Source organism: Podarcis pityusensis, assembly GCF_964106645.2.
Source record: "Podarcis pityusensis genome assembly, chromosome: 16".
NCBI classification, from domain to species: Eukaryota; Metazoa; Chordata; class Lepidosauria; order Squamata; family Lacertidae; genus Podarcis; species Podarcis pityusensis.
Window position 1 is genome coordinate 18700543 of NC_138041.1, and position 16809 is coordinate 18717351.

Below are 16809 nucleotides of genomic sequence, written 5' to 3' on the forward strand. Positions count from 1 at the left end.
TCTAGCAGCTGGTATTCAAAAGCACTACTGCCTCTGACTGTGGCAAGAATAGCTGTTGTGGTTATTAGCTGGTGAAATCCTTGAATTTGTCCAATCCTCTTTTAAAGCCATCCAAGCTGTTGGCCATCACTGTCTCTGGTGGAAGTGAGTTCCACAGTCTGTGTGAAGACGGACTTTTTTAAACTGTCCTGAATCTCCCAATATTCTGCTTCATTAGACATCTATGAGAATTCCTGGGCTATTCAAAAATGGTGCTCTGTGAACAGATCATTAGGGTGGGACCCAAGATTTGTGGCACTAAATCTGCTTGGGTGACCATCTTGGCCTCCCCCTTGTCATTGGCTGTGCTGCTGTGACATCACAGAAACCAGCCTGTATAGGTTCCCTCCCACCAGGAAGCTCCGTGCACCAGGGAGGTGTGGGGAATTACCAAGACAGCTGTGGGAATCGGGTGCAGGGACAAATCCGTCGTCACAGATGCAGAGGAAGGAGCCATCAACATTCTTACACCGGCCGTGTTTACAGAGCGTGCTCTCGGCGCATTCATTCACATCTGCAGGGAGAGTAACCCAGGGAGCTTCACTCCTTGTGCCCTGAGCAACGGAAGGAGAGCTCTGCTGGAGGGCTTTGTGAGGACGGAATGGTGCTTCTTTAGTCTGATTATTTATGTCTTTTATACACCACCTTTCTTCAGAAGACCAAAAGTGTCAGGGACTGTGCTGAGGAGGTCTGCACTGAGGAGGAATGGTGGGAACCTACCCCTGCTCCTGATCAGGATCCTGAATCTTTCCAGGAGCAGTGGGACAGTATAGATTTGGAACAGTGGTTTGCAGAGGGACATAGTTCAGAAGACAGAAGTTGTGAAGTACTGGGTGGTGAAGAGCTAGGAGAAGAAGAACTGGGAGAGAGAGAGTTAACAGACTCCCTTTAACTGAAAGGTGTCCATCCGCTCAGCGCAAGGTCAAGGAGAGCAGATAAGGTGGCAGCACAGAAAGCACAGTGGTTGTGAGATCAGGTTGCAAGATGCGGTAGTGATGTGAGTGACTAGTGGGGAAGTGGGTGGAACCATTAATTGGGAGCACCTTCATTCCTAGGAATGGATTCTTGGTTCTCTCGCTGTGATCATTAAAATCTCTAACTGGTAAGAGACTCCTTTCGCTTTGTTCTGCTTATCTACTGCCGAAGAGGGGAGAAAGCCAAGTCCCTGAAGCCTGATAAAAAGGCAGTTTACAGCACAAATGTCACTTCACAGTATCTAGGGCTGAACGACAGATCGTCCAAAACTGGTTTCAAGCCCATATCACATGGCTGTCAACTTTTCCCGGTTTTTAAGGGAAATTCCCTTATTCCGAATAGGATTCCTCGCAAGAAAAGGGAAAAGTTGACAGCTATGCCATATCATGATATCGGTTTCGTAACTTCTGACCTGGTGTGTGTATGTGTGTGTGTGTGTGTGTGTGCGCGCGCTATGCAAAAATCACAATGCAGGAAATAAAAAGGAAGCCAGCCCATGCCTCTACATAGCTCCATCCTTATTTCAGACATTGTGATATATTGGTATATTGGGATGTTTAGCTGGTGATATATTGCCCAGATATCGCCCCACCCTAATATCTATCCAACGTAAAAATCTAAATGATTATACAAATGCAATTATAATACTATGAACTACATGATAAAATATACGGATTCTCGTCATGGCAACAGCATCAAAAATAAAGCAGGGGGAAATCAGCAGCAAGGTTTCCAAACCAGGGCTGGCCTGCCCATGATAAAAAGAGGCTGAGCCCAGCAAAGCCTTAAGGCAGGGCTCAGGCCTTGCTTCTTACCTCCACACACACCATTTCGACCCCGGAAGCCTGGCGGGCAGGGGCTGCATTTGTAGCTGCCGGGACGGTTTTCACACTTCCCGTCGGGGCAAGTTCCAGGGTCAAGGCACTCATCAATATCTGGAAAGGAAACGGGGTTTATTTGCTTGTTTGTGGATTTTTATTTTTTAACTTATCAGTGTAGCCCAAATAACAAAACAGAGGTTCATGAGACAAACCCATAAAAACTCAACCCAACCAAACCCAGGTTGGCACGAGAAGTTACGTTAACAAACAGAAACAATAAAGCTGATTATCTTAGATGCTTGCCACAAGATGCTGTACAGACAGGTAAGTCGAGAGTACCATCACCATAAGAAAGGAAGGAGCGAGAAGTGTGACGCAGGTGACTTACAAGAGATGCAGAATAAACCCCTAGCTGAAACCATTTGAGAAACAAGGAGTACCAAGGCTGCATCTACACAGCTATGAAAAAATGCAGCTCTGAAAATGGTTTTTTACAAACCATTTTATAGCTCAACATGGAAAATTTCATTCAGTTCTGATTCCAGCTCTACAGCGCCATCTGGTGCCACAGTGTTACAACACGTTTATAACTTTCTTTTTTACTAATGAAGCTGAGTTCCAATAATAAAAAGCTGTATATTAAGTCAAGGAAAAATTTCAACCAGTTAGATGTTACTTATCCCAAATTTATTGAGAGGCTTGTGGAAGAGGCAAATGTAAAGTTTTTGTTTTTGTTTTGTTCCGTAAAATTCCTCCAAAATGAGAGACAAAAGAGGTAGCCTTTGTTCTTCCTTTCAGAAAACAAGGGTACCAGGTAAGTTTTTTGGGTAATGCAATTTTCCATGTTAGTCCACCATAATGAGGTGGGAATGATGGTTGTAATCAAAAACAAGATTGCAAGGAAAGAAGGGACACCAGAGGGAAACTGGAAGCGGTGAGAAGCAATTAAGAGGGCAGAATAATATAATAATAATTTATTATTTATACGCCACACATCTGGCTGGGTTTCCCCAGCCACTCTGGGCAGCTCCCAACAGAACACCAATAACAATAATAAAAAAGCGACAACATCAAACATTAAAAACTTCCCTAAACAGATGTCTTCTAAAAGTCAGATAGCTGTTTATTTCCTTGACATGTGAAGGGAGGGCGTTCCACAGGGCGGGCGCCACTACCGAGAAGGCCCTCTGCCTGGTTCAACAAAGTGAACCCAGGCCTATGCTTTGGCTCTAAATTGCCTTGCAACCAAGATACTGTCTACACCAGTCCCACCAAATGGAAACCTACAGAAAGACTTAAATAATTCCGCGGAAGTCAGCCTCCTCAGCCTTCCCACCCCTCTCTAAGGCTCCTCTTCTCCAGGGTCCGTCCCCCCCCCCAGTCTCAAGCTGCTAATCTTTGTCCTGCTCTTCTCATTTCTCTGTGTGTGCTCAGAGACCAGAGGGCAGGGAGCTGGTCCCAGCAGGAGGGGGAGACTCCCTGGACTCTTGCACAGCCTACCTCATCTGCTCTCTGCCACAGCATTTTCCTGTTCGCTAAACCCTGTTGCCTCTTCAGCTTCTGACTCCTCCCAGTCTGCTACCTCTGACCTCTCCTCAGTGTCCCACCACCAGTCCCCTGTCTCTGAGCCATTTTCCCCAGGGTGTTTGCTGGGTGGGGGACAGACAGACTGTTGGTGCCTCCCACAATTCCTCTGCATGCAACCAGTAGATGACAGTTACGCTATAATAAACCCCCCCCCCCCATTTTATTTCCCAGGACTAAACACTGAATCAAAACGCAACCTTATTTCTGCAGTGCTTGCCACCCCTACCCCCCACTCATAACCCCACCCATTGTACCTTCACAGAGGAGCTGGCGGGAGGGCTTGAGCCGGTAGCCTGCATGGCACTCGCACTTGTAGTGTCCCGGGAAATTGATGCAGGATCCTCCGTCCCCACAGACTTTGGGCTTGGCACATTCATCAATATCTGGAAAGGGGGAAGTGGGGGGGGTGCCATGAGTGGGGCGGAGGACGGGCCCTGGAACCTCTCACCATCCCCAGGACCCGCAAATGTCTCACCCACGCAGGACCGCACTCCCTTGTGGACCTTCAGCTGGTAGCCACGGTTGCAGTGGCAGTTGTAGGAGCCACCGGTGTTCATGCAAACGCCCTTCCCGCTGCCGCCGCAAGGATCCAGCTCACACTCATTCACATCTGGGGAGAAGAGAGTGGGGGGGGGAGAGAGAGAGAGAGAGGAAGGCGGAGGAAGGGCAATTGAGTGGTGCAAGGTTTTCCCAAGCAGCAAACTTGTCGGGGAGTGGGAAAAGGGATGTGCGTGCATTTGAGGAAAAATGCCCCTTACCTACACAATACCTGTGCTGGGGATGCCTGCGGTATCCTTGGTAACAATGGCAGGTGTAGCCAGGGCTTGCAGGGATGCACTCGCCGTGGCCGCAAATATTGCGTCTCAGTTTACAAATGTCCGTCTCTACAGGGTGCGGGGAGAGAGAGATACGGGAAAACAAATATGCTTTAAAACATGGGAGGCCCTTATCATATCACCATCACCATGTTCCTGTTACTTATACCCTCCACATTAACTCCCTACAAGTGGCTTACATTAAAAGAGACCTAAGAGGGGGGTAGTGGCTGGACCAGACCAAAGGTCAGCATCTTGTTTTCCGCAGTGGCCAACTAGATGCTTCAGTGGGAAACACCCCCCTACTGAACTGTCACCTCACTGAATCTGGTGGGAGGGCCTTCTCGGTAGTGGCACCCACCCTGTGGAACGCCCTCCCACCAGATGTCAAAGAGAAGAACAACTACCAGACTTTTAGAAGACATCTGAAGGCAGCCCTGTTTAGGGAAGCTTTTAATGTTTAACAGACCATTGTATTTTAATACTTTGTTGGAAGCCGCCCAGAGTGGCTGGGGAAACCCAGCCAGATGCGTGGGGTATAAATAATAATAATAATAATTATTATTATTATTATTATTATCATCATCATCATCATCATCATTATTATTTTAAAAAGGTAAAGGACCCCTGGATGGTTAAGTCCTGTCAAAGGCGACTATGGGGATGTGGTGCTCATTTTGCTTTCAGGCCGAGGGAGCCTGCGTTTGTCCACAGACAGCTTTCTGGGTCATGTGGCCAGCAGGACTAAATTGCTTCTGGTGCAATGGGACACCGAGACAGAAGCCAGAGTTCACGGAAAAGCTGTTTACCTTCCCGTTACAGTGATACCTATTTCTCTACTTGTGCTGCTATGCTTTCAAACTGCTAGGTTGGCAGGAGCTGGAACAGAACAATGGGAGCTCAGTTTGTGGAATCGAACTGCCGACCTTCCGATCAGCAAGCTCAAGAGGCTCAGTGGTTCAGACCACAGCGCCACCTGCGTCCACCCACCGGTTGCTGGAAAAGACAGGTGGGGACAGTGGGTGTTGCACTCCAGCCCTGCTTACAGGTTTCCCCTGAGAACCTAGTTGGTCCCTGAAAGAGCAGGATGCTGGGCTCACATCCAGCCCGTTCTTCTTATCTTCTTCTGCCGAGCTCACCTGTCACCTGTGTGGGGGGCATGTCAAATTCACTGACGTTCTTGTCCTCTTCGGGATATTTCACCACGACGGCGGTCGTAGGCTTGGCGATCACGGCTGTGAGCCGAAAGAGAGAAACGGTTGTAGGCTACGAACATGGCACTGCCGGGCTCCTGGGCAGCAGTGCCTCTGAGCACAGGATGGAGGGTGGGGGGAGAGTTTTGCAGAGAGACTTCTCACACATCAGGGCCCCAGGCCAATGAAATTCCTGCTCACACTCACCAGGGTAACGGGGACCGAAGGTGGGGGTGTTGGCGAAGAAGACAGGCTGCTGCTCCGAGGTTGTCACATAGCTGGGCAACTGGAAATGGTTTTTTGGGGGGGTGGAGGGTCAAGTGATGAAAGAAAGGGACAACATTACAGGCCAAGGCAGATTTGTATGTGGCTAGCCCCGTGGTCACATAGGAAGTGGCTGTGGATGAGGCTGGCCTGCTTACCCATCTAACCCAGTATTGTCTGCACTGACTGGCAGCAGCTTGCCAAGGGCAGACCTTAGCAATATATTGCTCTGTGCGAGGCCAACATTTTATACCCTCCCCCCAGCCCTCGCTTAAGGTGGGCTTTGGGAAGGAGGCACAAGGCTCTGGCAGGGTCCTAGAACCCTCCTGCCTCTTTCCCAAAGCCTGGTAAATGCTTGCCCAGCTTTGGAAAGGAAACAGGAGGAGTCTAGGAACCCTGTCAAAGCCCTCACGCCTCCTTCCTGAAGCCAGGCAAGTGCTTACTGGGTTTTGGGAAGGTGCTCTCCTTGGCTGCTCGCCCAGTGCAACCGCCCTGCTCATGCTGCCCTAAACCTGCCTCTGTTCCCACCCCCTCAACCTGATCCTTTTTTGTTGCAGGTATCTTTGGGGATTGAACCTGGGATCTTCTGCATACCCAGCAGGTACTCTAGCCACTGAGCTACACTCCCTCCTCACCCTGCTCTTTCCCTACTTTGCAGGAGGGATTCCGTCACAGGACTAGAGCTTTAGGTTTGTGCAACTGAAGTGCTCTGGTGCAACAAACCCACTTTGTTTTTTTAAAAAAGGAGTTTCTGCAGGTAGGGGAATGAAAGAAGAAACGCACAGGGAAATGTGGGATAAATGGTAGACTTACAAGGTGTATAACAGGGGTAGGAAACAATTTTGGCTGGGGGGCCAGATCTTTCTATCTCCCCGCCCCACAAGGCAAACATTGGCAGGTGGACAGGACAAGCCACCTGCCAATCACATGGCATCATTATGATGTCACACAATTGATGGGTGGGATGTCCCATCACAGGTGGGAAGAGGAGTGTGCAGCCAAACTGAGTAAGATTTAATTCTCTCTCTCTCTCTTCCTCCATCAGCTGATGTGTCGGGGAGTTAAATCCTGCTGCTGCTTTGGCTGCAAGCGTCTGATCCCTACTGGGAACACCTGCACAGCCAAAGCAGAATCGAACCTCGCCCTCCTGCCCATCAGCTGTTGTCAAGAGCAATGCTCACTGATAGGCAGGTGGGAGTGGTTTAGAAAAAGTGGCGGTATGGGCCAAATTCGGCCTGCAGGCTGGAGGATCCCCACACCTCTGGTGCTTCACCTCCATATAAACAAATAAGGCTGAATGCTCAGTTGTTGTACACTCCGCGAACAAATCGGCACAAATGTTCAGTAAAGAGCAGGCGCCGGGTATCTTCCACGTACACTCTGTGCTAGCAAATTTGAAGGATTGCTCGATAAACAGTTCATCTGGAACCCACCATGACTGGCACAAATAATGTGGCTTGAAAGCCTAAGGTGCCTCCACTTCCTATTAAATATAAAAATGGGGCCCAATCCAGTGGGCAGTTCCCCTGAGTAAGCCCCACTGAAATCAGCAATTCCATTCTTGCCCGGCTTCCCATTGCTTGCACAGAAAAAACGTCTGTTGTGTACTAATTACTATGCCCAGATGGCAGGGTCAGCCTGCTTGCCACTTATTTTTAATGTCATTTGAAAATTGACACCAGAAAAGGCCATTGTCACCAGGATGGTTTTGTCCCAGATTCAACACCCCAATACTTTCTAGGTTGCTGAAAGTACTAGGATTCCACTACCAGAAGGGTCATAGAATCATAGAATTGTAGAGTCATCACAAGAGTCACCTAGTCAATCCCCCCCAGCAATGCAGGGATCTTTTTGCCCAGCGTGGGGCTCGAACCCACAACCCTGTGATGCTCTACTGACTGAGGGTCACATCTGAATAAGTGACAAGTTTGGCATTAGACTGCCTTTAGAGAACCAGCATGGTGCAGCAGTTAAGAGTGACAGACTAGGGCTTGTGGGAGACCAGGGTCGACCACCTTGAGCTCCTCAGAGAGAGAGTGGCCTTATCGTTGTAATAATAAATCATATAATTTTAAAAAATCACAGCCAGTTAACTTCTTTTCCACCTCATCTTACTAGAGATCGCCACCGACTCCTTCACGGTGCAGCAATGCAGCTGACACTTACCATAGCTGGAGTTATGACTGCAAGATACAAATAAAGGAAGAAATAGGTTAGAGGTTTTAAAGAAAGTTCAGACAGACAGACCCCACTGCAGCTGCACTGACATGGAGGCAGAAATGGGTAGAGTTTAATGCAGCCCTCCTCCATCACCACCCCTACTCCCAGGAAATATCACACACGTAAACACACACATTCTAGAACAGGTATCCCCAACCTGGTGCCCTCCAGATGTTATTAGACTCCAACCTCCCATCGGCCCCAGCTAGCATGGCCAATCATTGAGGGTGGGGTGGTGACACCCCTTCTCCTATTTCCTTCATCTTCATTGTGAGATGAGAAGAGTGACAGCTCCCACTTTTACTATGGAAGAAGTCACAGCATTACATTATATAGAAACCCAGGGAACTGTGGTTTGCCCTAACCAAAGTCATTTAACAAGTCAGGACCTGAAGTCGGGGTTCGATCCTGCTTTGTTTTAACTGGCTTTTGTTAAAACAGGGTGGGTAGTCCCTCCAGATGTTACTGGACTCCATAAGCCCAAGCCAGCAAGGCCAATGGTTTGGGCTGATGGGAATTATAGCCCACCAACATCTGGAGGGCACCAGCTTGGGGAAGCCTGCTCTAGGCAATGGGGGAGTAAAAATGGGGATCACAGCCTCTGTAATAAACACACACCCGGTACTTCATTCAACTTTATAGCCCACCAACCTTCCAAAATTTAAGAAGCAGATGTTTCATTCCATACTATGAGGGGGAAAGAACTCAAAGATGCAAGTGGAAGAAATCCACTTGCCCCACAACTTCAGGAAGCTTTCGGCTTGCCTGCCCACCCATTTGGGAACCGACCTTCTGGCTCCTGCGAGTCGCTGCCCACAGGTGGGCGGGTGGGCGGCTCCACGGGTGGTTGTTGCTGCAGGTCTGTGTTGCCATCTGGGTGGATCTGGAGTGTGAAATCGCTCTCGCCTTGGATCGTCAGAGTCTGGTGTGAGGTAAGGATATGGTAGCCTTTTCCTGCAGGGCAGATCTCTCTGAAAGAAGCTGTCCGGGTGGAAAAAGAGAGACAGAAAATTGGTCACACAAACAGTGGCATGACCCTACAATTGGCAGGTGAGGCCTTGTTGGTGGCACCACTGCCAAGGGCTGCCCAGTTGGCGCTGGCCTGTGACAGGGCCTTTTCAGTGGTGGCTCCCTAGTTATGGAATACCCTTCCTAGTGATGTACACCTGTCCCCATCATTATTAACTATCAGAATAAATTTGAAGACATTTCTGTTTGCACTGAATGTACTTATGGAGAATCAATAAAAACATATTAAAAGATCAGTAAATAAAACATTAAAAAACAGACTGAACAGTACAATAGCATGTCTTTGGTGTTTTCCAAATGCCCAGGGAAAACAAAAATGATTTTGTACAAACAGGGGTGGGGAACGTCTGGTCCAGGTGTGGCAGAACGCAGGAGGAAATGGGGGAGAGGGAAAAGACCTCTTCTATTTACCGGTTCCGTCGGCTGGGCAGCGCTCACAACGCGCCCCCCAGGCCTTGCCCACGCTACAGCAGCAGGTCTGGCGGGTGAGCTTGGTGGGCAGCGGGTGCTGGCAATGGTGCTCAGGGCTCACCAGTCGGAAGCACAAACTCTTCTCCCCAGCCTTCTCCGCTATCGTCGTCCCCCACAAAGAGAAGGAGAGAGAGAGAGAGAGAGGTTAGGGGGTCACTAGAGAAAACAAGGACAATGATTAAGAGACCCAGTTTCAAAAACCCACTGGCCTGGTAAACTCACTCAACGACTGTATGCTAGTTCCTCTCTTTCAGCCTAGCCTACCTCACAGGGTTGTTGTGTGGCTAAAAATGGAAAAGGGGGATATTCTTGGTCAGTCTCTTTCTCTCCATCTAACTTACCTCACAGGAGCGTTATGGGGTTAAAAGGTAACGGGGGAAATCTTGGCCACCTCTTCCTCTCAGCCTAACCTACATCACAGGGCTGTTGTGTTGCTGCAATGGAAGGTGGGATTCTTGGCCTGTCTCTTTCTTTCGGCCTAGCCTACCTCACAGGGTTGTTTTGTGGATAAAACAGGACTGGGAGGGGGAAAGCCTAGTATGCTGCCCCAAACTCCCTGGGCCAAAGCACAGGATTAAAAATATGATGCATAAAATAAAAACACAAAATAAACCTGACCACAGAAAGCCTGGCCACTAAATCCCACTACAAGGTATAGAGTCAGCAGAAAGACAGAAGCACCCACATGATACATTTAAAGAACATGGCTGCCCCAAAGAATCCTAGGAACTGTCATTTCCCCCCCTCACAGAGCTAAACTACAGTTCCCAGGATTCTTAGGGGGAAGCAATGTGCTTTATCAGTATGGTGTCAACCACAGCAGCTGAGGAGTCTCCTCTATAATAGACAAAAAGACAGTTTGGTGTCCGCAGCACTGCCATCGTCACAAGTCCCTGTACCAAGGAATGGGTGAAGCATTCCATCACTTCCTTCTCACAGCAAACTCAGGTGACGAGTGCCAATAAAAAAACGAGGCCAGTTCACTGAGAAACTACAGGGAGGTATCAGCGTGTTCAGAGGAAGCTGGAGGTTTGCAGAAGTACAAAATATAAAAGTGGGTGGAAAGACTTAAGAGGGGGCAGAAAGCCCAAGCAGAAGCCCAAAGAGGACTGAGCATGCTCACTGGCCTCCAGGAGCCAGAAAATCTTGTGTGAGGAAAGCGAAACTGGAGGGTAGCCAGTTATGTGTTCCCCTTGAGCTGTAGAATATGTCTGGCTGGAACCCTGATCAGGAAGACTCTTACTAGGACAAGCAATTGATGACGATAAAGAAAATAGCAACAGCATTGGCAGAAAAAACTCTGATCATGCGCAGAGTGCAGAGTTGAGCCATGGTGCTGAAAGACCCACAAGTACCTGCCCTGACTCAGACTAACTCCTTTATCTGCACCAGCCCCTGAATCTTGCACTTCCATGGTCCCAGCTACCAGTACTTTAATATGGTGGCTGTCAGTATTGACATTTGCTTATCGTCAGCTGTGGGCCAGACAATGTGCAGAAAGGACTTAAGACCCATGTGATAAGGATTATATTCTTTGGGGAGGGAAGGAGCAGAGAGAGGCTGGGTTGGTTAGATATGAGAGATCTTCCCACCTCCCCAGCCAAGATACGTACGCACACAATGGGTCCGCGAAGGCCCCAGGACATGTCCTGGCTTGCATGCGCAGCGGAAGCTCCCTTGGGTGTTCAAGCATTCGCCCCCCTGGCAGACTCCTTGCATGGCACACTCATTGATGTCTGTGGGAGGAAGAGACACAGGGCAGTTGCAGTGGTGGGGGCAGGTGGGGGAAACGCAGAGCAATCTCCAAAGCTGCCTTTTGTCTCCGTTCTTGGGAACAAGCGAACATACACTCTTCGGGTGAATCTTGGTGCCCTTGCCTCTTGGTGCATTCATTTCAATGGGCTTGTGCGGGAGAACCTCCCAATGGACCGGGCTCTGTGTTCCATTGGTGAAAGAGAAGGCACCTTGTAGGTTTATCCCAGAGTATTGGGGCTGTTATGCTCCATTTACAGATGATTGAGTCAAGGCTGGCATAAAATCTTCACTGTTTTGAGTCGAACCTGTCAGTCTGCATTTCTTAGGGCAGAAAGTATTGGTCTGATGTGTAGAGATCTTTCCTACTCTTAATTTATTCAAGGGGGTTCTGGAAGTTTCTGGAAGCTTCTCTGTGTGAAAGAAGCTTCATGATGTTTGGGTTATTCCTTCAGAGAAGCTTAAACTGGTTCTCTTCTCTCTTCTGTCATGCTGACTATATAAGTAAGGCCAGAAGGAGCCTGAGTTTCACTGTCTCTTCCTATCTCTCTTCTTCCTGCTATGGTGTTCTGTACATAGTATGCTAAGTGTTAAGTTTTAGACTTGTTATAACTATTGTAAGTTTTAAGTTAAGTCTGCTGCAACTGGATTTCTTCTGGACTGTGCCAATCCTGAATGTATTGGATTTGTGACCATTATGCTCATTTGCCTTCAGTAGTAGTAAAGCTCTGCTGGAAGAAGTACAATTGCCTCTGATCTATTTTTTGGAAACTTTGCATTGTGTTTTAAGTTTCTTCCTCCCCCTGGACGACAGAACCATGGCCCAAGCTTTCGGCTGGATCGGTCAACCTTGGTCCACATTCACACCATATATTTAAAGCACTACGATACCACTTTAAACAGCCATGGCTTCCCCCAAAGAATTCTGGGAGCTGTAGTTTGTTAAGGGTGTGGAGAGTGGTTAAAGGTAAAGGTAAAGGGACCCCTGACCATTAGGTCCAGTCGTGACCGACTCTGGGGTTGCAGCGCTCATCTCGTTTTATTGGCCGAGGGAACCGGCGTACAGCTTCCAGGTCATGTGGCCAGCATGACTAAGCTGCTTCTGGCAAAACCAGAGCAGCGCACAGAAATGCTGTTTACCTTCCCACCGGAGCAGAACATATTTATCTACTTGCACTTTGATGTGCTTTCGAACTGCTGGGTTGGCAGGAGCAGGGACTGAGCAACGGGAGCTCACCCCGTCATGGGGATTCGAACCACCAACCTTCTGATCGACAAGTCCTAGGCTCTGTGATTTAACCAACAGCGCCACCCGCGTCCCCAGGTTAGTGGTTAGGAGGTCCCTATTCCTAGAGTTCCCTGGGAAGAGGGATTGATTGTTAAACCACGTTGGGAACTGTAGTTCTGTGGGAGGGGAATAGGGACCTCCTAACAACTCTTAACACCCTTAACAAACTACAGTTCCCATGATTATTTGGGGGGGGGAGCCTTTAAGTGGTACCATGGTGTTTTCAATGTGTGGTGTGAATGTGGCCTAATACTAGATCACAATTCTCAAAAGCAAAGAGGACCCGCCCCCCCAGTGGAACATTCCATCTCTCAGTCTCTACCCCAATTATATACCTTGGCAATGGCTGCTGTTCAGTCGCTTGTATCCCTGTGGGCAGTCACTCCCCAGCGTTTTCTGCACTCCCAAGTCTAAAAGAGGAAAAATGCATGCATTTAATGAACATCACACATATGTACAGCAGCTCCCATCCTCGAGTGATGGGGATTGCCAAAGGCAGCCTATGATCTCAAAGCAACAGGACTGATTCTGATATTCTGAAATATTTATTTATAGATATTTTATGCCAAACACCAGGGAGCAGGCAAACAACCAGGCAGTTGGGGTCAGAGAATAATGGAATAACAGAGTTGGCGGGTACCCCAGGGGTCATCTAGTCCAACCCTCTGCAATCCAGGAATCCCTGACAGATGGCCACCCGACCTCTGCTTAGAAACCTCTAATGAAGGAGAGTCCATGATCTCCCGAGGGAGTCTGTTCCACTGTTGAACAGCTCTTTTCTATTTAATAGGAACCAATAAATAAATAAATAAATAAATGAAGGCCAATTCTAAGCACATTTAATCTCATGGGGAGAGCAGCAAACAGTGAAGTCCTATACATTACTCAGAACTCAATGGGGCTTGCTCCCAGGTGAAAATGTATACGACGGCAGCCAGTCTGTGCAGAATTCCATAAGGCTATCGCAACTACAATGCATCTTTAAAGTAACCCCACTTCAGTGCAGGCTCCCAAAAGAAAGCATCAAAAGCATAAGAACTCCTAGAAAGCTGCCTTCTATTGACTCAGAGAACTCTGGTCCCTCTCACTCTGAACTGCCCACACTGATTGACAGTGGCTGCCCAGGGTTTCAGACAGAAGTCTCTGCTAGGCATACTGGGAGATGCCCTCAGGGACTGAACCCGAGACCTTCTGCAAGCAAAGCAGGTGTTCTGCCACCAAGCTACAACCCTTCCCCATTTGCTTCTGTGCCAACGATGGCATGGTGCATAATCTGAGAAGCCCAGCGAAACGTCCCCTTCCTTGCCATTTTGGACATCATCTTTTAAACATTAGCCTTGCAGGGAGGGGTGCCGAGTTGTGGTTGCCAAGGGGGCAGTTGCCAAGCCAGCCAGCCAGCTGCAGGAAAGTGAAGCGGAGGGGCCTGCATACTGCCTTGGGGCTGGAAGGGAAGAGGGAGGGCCCACAGCCTGAGCACATTCCAGGCCTCGTCCAACACAAACAGATCCGGCCCCTTGAGCGGCTGATTTCATGAAGCTAGAAAATCCATTCAGGCAGGGTCTAGGAGGGGGAGAGCTTGGCTCGCCCAAACCAGTGCCAGCCACCCCCCTGTCCTTGCAAGCAAGACACTAGACATACGGGGCAAAATCTCTCTCATCGTCCCTCCCCAGCCATTCCTTGCCAGTTGTGAAAATGCAACCGAAAGCTCTCTTTAAACAAAAACAAAAACCTCAGCTTCCCTCACAGTGTGTTTATGTATTTAAACTGCAAGACAGGCAGAAATGCAGCAGGTGCAGCTTCTTCCTGGCTGGCAGATGCAGGAATGGGAAACTCTTCTCCGGTTTTATAGGGGACACAAGAAGCTGCCTTTTACAGCTTTTTTGTCCATCGTGCCCACTACGGTCTGCTCTGTCTGGCAACACCTCAGAAAATAAACAGCGTCGGAGATTGTGGCGGAAAGCTTAGGCATGCAAAGGAGATTTTTGACCACTGAGCTACAGCCCCTTCTCTGGAACACCGTCTCAGACAGCCAACTTCCATCCAGCACTGTCTCCTTGGACAGGCAGCAGTTCTCCAGGGTCTCAGTCACAGAAGAGTTTTCCTGCTACCTGATCTATTTTTTAACTGGGATTTGAATGTGGGACCTTCTGCATTCAAAGCACATATTCCGCTCCTAATATCGAGAGTGCTAGTATGCAAAGCATGCAGAGTATGGCTTGTGAATTTGGCTAGACTTACCTGTTGCAATTAAATGCAGGGAGATGCTTGTAGGGTAAGAAAATAATAGTGTTGTTTACAATAGGGAATACACCATTTGGATAGAAAGTTTTCTAGTTCTAACTAATCTAGAGAAGGCAAAGGCAGCCATGGTTGCTCCTTTGCTTTCCAGAGGATAGATTCAAGGTGATTAATCTCAGGGTCCTGGATTTGAGCCCCACATTAGGTGAAAGATTCCTGCATTGCAGGGAGTTGGACTAAATGACCCTCTTGGACCCTTCCAACAAGTCTGTGATTCGGTGTGATTCTCATTCTGAGGCGCAAGAGTGGTGAGAGGAAGAAGCTGCAAACAGGATGCAACCTAAAACGACAGCACATGGCTGTCCCCAACCCCATTTTATCCTCACAAGGGTCCTATGAGGTACTGTATTTTTTGCACCATAACACTCACTTTTTTCCTCCTAGAAAGTAAGGGGAAATGTCTGTGCGTGTTATGGAGGGAATGCCTACAGGTGGCATGCCTACGGATTTACCTCCTCTAAAAACTACGTGCATGTTATGGTTGGGTGCGTGTTATAGAGCGAAAAATACGGTAAGTAAGGCTGAGAGACAGTAACTAGACCCAGATCACCCAGCAAGCTTCACAGCTTTGTGGATATGGGAACACTTGTCTCCCAGGCAGCGGCAGAGCAAGCCAAATTAGTGCCTGGGGCAGCACGCATGCCCTGCGCCCAGGGGCGGGGCAAGCTGGGGCAGGACACTCTGCAGGGCCTCCGAGGAGTCTGCCTGCCTCCTTCCACTCAGCCACCCTACAGCTGAGGGGGAGGCGGTGGGTGGACCGTTTGGGGCAGCGTGGAGCCTGCGGGCGCCCAAACCACTACGTCACTCCCAGGAGAGACGTATGGCTCGGGCGCACTGCAGGCCCCGCGGTGAGTGCCGCCTACCATTTGATCACACACACCCCAGTGGTGACACCCAGGCGGCCCCCCCCCTTCCTCCGACCCCTGCTCTCGGGTCGCTATCCAACATTTTTAATCATCCCCCCGCTCCCTGCAAAGTTTCTAGGTTAGAGGGAAGAGGTGCAGAACTTGGAAGTGGGGGGCAAGACAGACTTACATTGCAAGTGGGGGCACTTGTGGCATTTATTCTGCCCCCAGGAGGTGCCGATGCTGCCGCAGCAATCTTCTTGCTTGGTGAGGCCTGGGAGAGGGTTGCTTCCACACTGAACAGGACAGGCAAAGGTTGAAATATAAGATTTCATGAACTCCACATAGAAATCTCATGCGCACCCACATCACTCAGGGGCCATCCATTCTGTGGTTTGATGTGGACAGTAAGCTTCTTGTACCTCCCTTGGTTCTCCATTGTTTGCACAGTGCTGTCTTCCAAATCACTACCTCTCCACACTTTCCCTTCTCTCAGTCCGGATTTTAGCATACCCTCTCCTTTTTTGAGAGTATCCCTCGGATGAGAAAATCTAGACTGAGGAAAGGAAAGTGTTTGGAAGCAGTGAATTGGAGGAGGAGAATGTCACATGGGCAATGCAGAGTTTAGTGGAGATACAGGAAGCTTGCTATAGGTATTAAACCACAGCGCGGAGAAGCCCTTAAACCTTTCTCCCACCAGCCTCCACACTATGCGTGGAACACCCGCTACAAATAAAAGATGGGCTGGTTTTATTCCTGCATTTTTAAGTGTCTAGATCTCATGGACCATTGGAACGCCTGCGGCTGGTTTTCTCAAGCTAAGCAGCTGCAGCCGCGTGTTTGAGATATTAGTTTAATTCATTGTTTTGTATGTTGCTTCACACATCCAGAGGCGTCCCAAAGCTATTTGCAGGAAATAAAACACAAATAAGAAATGCATTTAAAATTGACATATATAAATTTTGTTAATGTTCGTCCAAATGTGCCCCCAAACCCAGTATGTGCAACTATTGTTTCTGCAACATTGAAAAATAAAATAAAATGCTGGGCTGTGGTGAACTAAACTACAGCCTGCCTTGAACTCTAGTCTCCGGCCAGCCAGCCAGTTGGGGGTACCCATCCTCTCTTATTTGTCCTTAGCGTCTGATGCTCAGGTATGGAGCTTTTGTATGTGGAAGCTCCATCCAGCTATTGCAAACATCCCTTCTGCAT

General features: G+C 48.8%; 1 protein-coding gene and 1 long non-coding RNA gene across 2 annotated transcripts in view; one reads left to right on the top strand and one right to left on the bottom strand.

Moving 5' to 3' along the window:
• LTBP3 (latent transforming growth factor beta binding protein 3) overlaps positions 1-16809 on the bottom strand; it is a 40482-nt gene that overhangs the window by 12148 nt on the left and 11525 nt on the right. Inside the window, exons 4-16 of the mRNA XM_080986171.1 lie at positions 15788-15893; positions 12790-12864; positions 11028-11150; positions 9355-9513; positions 8704-8895; positions 7861-7877; positions 5638-5716; positions 5377-5472; positions 4181-4306; positions 3898-4032; positions 3677-3805; positions 1830-1949; positions 431-553 (exon numbers count right to left, since the gene is read on the bottom strand). Coding sequence (XP_080842297.1) covers positions 431-553; positions 1830-1949; positions 3677-3805; positions 3898-4032; positions 4181-4306; positions 5377-5472; positions 5638-5716; positions 7861-7877; positions 8704-8895; positions 9355-9513; positions 11028-11150; positions 12790-12864; positions 15788-15893 — 1480 coding nt within the window. The remainder of the gene's footprint in view (positions 1-430; positions 554-1829; positions 1950-3676; positions 3806-3897; positions 4033-4180; positions 4307-5376; positions 5473-5637; positions 5717-7860; positions 7878-8703; positions 8896-9354; positions 9514-11027; positions 11151-12789; positions 12865-15787; positions 15894-16809) is intronic.
• LOC308466046 overlaps positions 11158-16809 on the top strand; it is a 170293-nt gene continuing 164641 nt past the window's right edge. Inside the window, exon 1 of the long non-coding RNA XR_013980635.1 lies at positions 11158-12123. This is a non-coding gene — a long non-coding RNA (uncharacterized lncRNA). The remainder of the gene's footprint in view (positions 12124-16809) is intronic.